At 47.6% G+C, this 4,587-nt stretch overlaps 1 protein-coding gene across 1 annotated transcript in view; it reads right to left on the reverse strand.

Annotated features, from left to right (window-relative positions):
- The window catches only part of LOC113981029 (nuclear respiratory factor 1), a gene marked incomplete at its 3' end in the record, with an annotated part of 6,586 nt that extends 2,200 nt beyond the window's left edge, over window positions 1-4,386 (reverse strand). The window contains exons 1-3 of the mRNA XM_027708268.1: window positions 3,513-4,386; window positions 2,645-2,839; window positions 1,697-1,798 (exon numbers count right to left, since the gene is read on the reverse strand). Coding sequence (XP_027564069.1) covers window positions 1,697-1,798; window positions 2,645-2,839; window positions 3,513-3,644 — 429 coding nt within the window. The remainder of the gene's footprint in view (window positions 1-1,696; window positions 1,799-2,644; window positions 2,840-3,512) is intronic.
- Window positions 4,387-4,587: the final 201 nt, after the last annotated feature.

Consider the following 4,587-nt stretch of genomic DNA (forward strand, 5'->3'; position numbering starts at 1 on the left):
AGGATTAGGCACTGAAATGCCAAACAAAATACAAAATAGATAATCTACAGGAGGTATATTGAAATGCCAAAGAAAAGGCAAAATAAATAATATATCGGAGGTATAAAAAGAAAAAAGTATGAGATTCAGACCTAAGGTTTCCACCATAACTGTGCTTGTACAACCCTGAGTCAAAATAACAACAGTTCAGCACCAAATCCACCAAAAAGTCTATTATTTGATAAAAAAAAGGTGGAAAAATAAATGTACAGAAGTTTGTGTTCAGATTTAGGCATTGAAATGTCAAACAAAATACAAAATAGATAATCTACAGGAGGTATATTGAAATGGCAAACAAAACCACAAAATAAATAATCTATAGGAGGTATAAAAAGAAAAAAGTATGAAATTCAGACCTAAGGTTTCCATCTGTAGAGTCCTGAGTCAAAATAACAGCAGTTCAGCACCAAATCCACAGAAAAAGTCTGTTATTTGATAGATAAAAGGTGGAAAAATAAATGTGTGCAAGTGTAAGAGTTCAGGGTTAGGCAGTTCAGATTTTGAAATGCCAAACAAAAGACAAAAAGATAATCTATGGGAGATACTAAAAAAAAGTATGAAACTCAGACCTAAGGCTTCCACCATAACTGTGTTTGTAAAACCCTGAGTCAAAATAACAACAGTTCAGCATCAAATAAAAAAAACCCTCTATTATTTGATTTAAAAAAATGGAAAAATAAATGTATGCAAGTGTAAGTGTTCAGATTTTGAAATGCCAAACAAAATACAAAATAGATAATCCATAGGAGATATATTGAAATGCCAAAGAAAAGGCAAAATAAACAATATATTGGGGGTATAAAAAGAAAAAAGTATGAAATTCAGACATAAGGCTTCCACCATAATTGTGTTTGTACAATCCTGAGTCAAAATAACAACAGTTCAGCACCAAATCCACCAAAAAGTCTATTATTTGATTAAAAAAAAGTGGAAAAATAAATGTATGCAAGTGCAAGTGTTCAGATTTTGAAATGCCAAACAAAATACAAAATAGATAATGTATAGGAGGCATATTGAAATGGCAAACAAAAACACAAAATAAATAATCTATTGGAGGTATAAAAAGAAAAAAGTATGAAATTCAGACCTGAGGTTTCCACCATAACTGTGTTTGTAAAACCCTGAGTCAAAATAACAACAGTTCAGCACCAAATCAAAAAAACCCCTCTATTATTTGATTAAAAAAAAATGGAAAAATAAATGTATGCAAGTGTAAGTGTTCAGATTTAGGCAGTTCAGACTTTGAAATGCCAAACAAAAGACAACATAGATAATCTAGAGGAAGCATTAAAAATCCTGTATGAAATTCAGACCTAAGGTTTCCAAGGAGGCACAAACAAAACCGGACGAAATTCAGACGTGAGGCTTCCAAGGGGATATGAATAAAAATGTGCAGAATTCACACCTGAGGCTTCTGCCATAACTGGGTTATTCTGTTAATTTTGTTGAATTTGGTTTGCAGAGTCAAACCAGCCCCAGCTCATCGCTCTCTGTATAAAATGACACATAAATTCATGCAGAAATCCACATTCCCGCAGGCGCTGACCCCCAGAATTTGGCGTTCCCTGGGACCACCCGGCTGTGGGGAATGTTGGGTGAGGTTCAGAGGGGCCTGAACTCGCTGAGCTCCCCCCAGAGAGCTGCCCCAGGGTCTCACCTCTCCGTCGGCCACCGCGGAGTAGTTCACTTGTGCCACGGTGACCGTGGTGGGCAGCTCGGAGGCGTCGGCCAGCGTGGCCACCGTGGCGCCGGTGCCAACCTGAGGGACACGACAGAACGGGGCTGAAAAGGGCTGCTGGTGCAGGAGGGAGGCCATAAAATCCACGGGAAGAGACACTTGGGTTAAAAAAAGCAAAGGATAAAGGGTTTCGCTATGAGGGTGTTGTGGGTGCCCCAGCTCTGGGAGTGTCCAAGGGGAGGTTGGGAGAGCTGGGGGGGGGTTCACCTGGAGAAGAGAAGGCTCCAGGGAGAGCTGAGAGCCCCTTGCAGGGCCTAAAGGGGCTCCAGGAGAGCTGGAGAGGGACTGGGGACAAGGGATGGAGGGACAGTACACAGGGAATGGCTTCCCAGTGCCAGAAGGCAGGGCTAGATGGGATATTGGGAAGGCATTCCTGGCTGGGAGGGTGGGGAGGCCCTGGCCCAGGTTGCTCAGAGAAGCTGTGGCTGCTCCTGGATCCCTGGAAGTGTCCAAGGCCAGGCTGGAGGGCAGGGATATTGGGAATGAATTCCAGGTGTAAACTAAAGACCAGGGGGCACAGAAATACCTGATCTGTTAATTAAACTAGGTTTTATGCCATTAAAGGAGGGCAGTTCCACCACCTCTGCTCCCATTGCCACCACAGGCCTTGCGTGGTGACATCAGGAACTGGATTTGTTCATTGAGTTCATTGAACTCAGATCCCTGAATCTCAGAAATCCAAGGGATGGGAACAAGGGATGGGAGTGGGGAAAAGGGAGAGATAAAACTGGTTCTCTGGGTGGGAGTGTTGGCTTAACAAACCCGAGGGGTGAGACCTGCAGACAAAGCCTAAAAATTCCCGATGCAGACGATTAAATCCCGAGTCAGCCATGCTGGGAATGGGGAAATGCAGGAGGTCCCACTCACCTGGATGAGGGACACGGTGCCATCGGGGTTGCTGAAGGTCTGTACCACGGTCTGGGAGGGCACCAGGTGGGCGATGCTGTGCGTGGTCGTGGTCTGTGGGGTCTGCTGGTCCTCGAAGGCGTAGAGCAGGTCCTCGCGCCCGTGCTGCTTGTAGCAGTTCTTCACGATGGTCCTCAGGGCCTGGGTCCAGGACACCTTCCAGCACGAGGGGGGGAGAGGGCAGAGTCAGGGGGGGAAGGTTTTCTGAACCGCTGGGATTTGGATGTTTGTCTTTGCTGGGGTTTGTTGGATGGTTTGGATCCAACTCGCAAACAAAAGGCCCCGATAATTAATTCCTCTCCTCATCCCCTCCTTTGTCCAGGACTCAGAAATCACCCTGGAGAGCAACAGGATCTAGGGAAGATGTCCCTGCTCACTGCAGGATGAGATGACCTGTAAAAGGGCCCTTCCAACCCAAACCATTCTGGGGAGAAAACCATCCTGGTTCAGGAGAGCACCGACTGCCACAGCACCATTCCCAGCCCCACCTGGAATCCCTCCCCATCCAACGGGTCCTAAATCACCCCACACAGGTCCCGCTGCTTCCACACCACGGTGGCCTTCTTCTCTGAAGACCTTTGTGACAGAAACATCACCTGTGTGGTGGCCACAGCTGGCACCTCCCACCCCTTCACCCCGTTCTCTTCCCTTTTTCCCGGCTCCGCCGCGCTATTTCCTTGGAACACAAAGCTCCCTGCTGCTCAGGATGGGACAGTCTCCCTGCCAAGCCTCTTCCTTCTGCCCCTCGAAGGGAAGAGCTGCTCCCAGAGCACTGTTTGCAAGCCCCTGTGCTCGGTTTGAGGGCAGTTTGAGGGGGGGGAAAACTCACCCGCTGCTTCTGCTCCTCCGTGCGGACGTCGCTGCGGACGTTGGCCCAGGGGATGTCCTCGGGCCACCAGATGGGTTTGCAGCTCTCCTTGCCCCAGCCTGGCTTCCCACGGCCCGTGGAATACTTCAGCATCTCGGGGATGAAGGCTCTCAGCTGTGCCTGCAACAAACCACAGCAGAGGGGGGATTTTTAGGGTCTTTCTGGTAGTTTTGAGGTGCTTCGAAGTTATCACATGGTACAAAGTTACTACATTTAACATCCATCCTTGTTGGAGCCATCAACTGGGAGAGGCCTGGATGCCTGAGGAAGATGGACAATACTTTACCATCTTCTCCCAGATTCAGCTTAGAGCCTGGGAAGAGCAGAGACCCAATTAAGTCAGCTAATTACAATAATAAGGCAGAAACACATGTTGTACTAACACACTGCACGGTTAAACCCTACCACGAAGAGAGCAGGCCAACCTCAAAGGGAGAGGATAAATAAACAGATCAGAATAAGGCAGAAAAACCCACAGAACGTCCTCAAAGTGGCAGGAACTCAGCCATGAGCTGGTGGGTATTTTACAGAGACACTGCAAAGAGGATGGAGCTCCAGGGGCTGCTCCAATGTGAAAACCACCACCTCACACTTCCCCACCCCTGTGCTACCAAAGAAATTACAAAACCCACACAGGGTTTTGTGACACATTTGGGTTTTGTGCCAGGGATTCCTTGGAGCGTCAGGAAAAGGCTGGTTCAGCTGCAGAACGGAGCAGGAAGAGGAGGAGCTCTCACCTCACGTTGGGAGAAAATCACTTTATCCTAAAGCTTCAAACCTGCATCCCTTTTGAGCTTTTATACTAAGTTATTTCATAGGATCGTGGGATCACTGTGGTTGGAAAAGACCTTTAAGACCACGGGGTCCAACCATTGCCAGCACTGCCAAGGCCACCACTGACCCACGTCCCCAAGTGCCACATCCACAGGGCTTGGAAATCCCTCTAGGGATGGGGACTCCACCCTGTTCCAAGGCCTGACCACCCTTTCCAGGAAGGAATTTCCCCAATAGCCAACCTGACCCTCCCCTGGCCCAG

Source organism: Neopelma chrysocephalum, unplaced genomic scaffold, assembly GCF_003984885.1.
Source record: "Neopelma chrysocephalum unplaced genomic scaffold, ASM398488v2 Primary Assembly neopelma1_95875, whole genome shotgun sequence".
In the NCBI taxonomy this organism is placed as follows: Eukaryota; Metazoa; Chordata; class Aves; order Passeriformes; family Pipridae; genus Neopelma; species Neopelma chrysocephalum.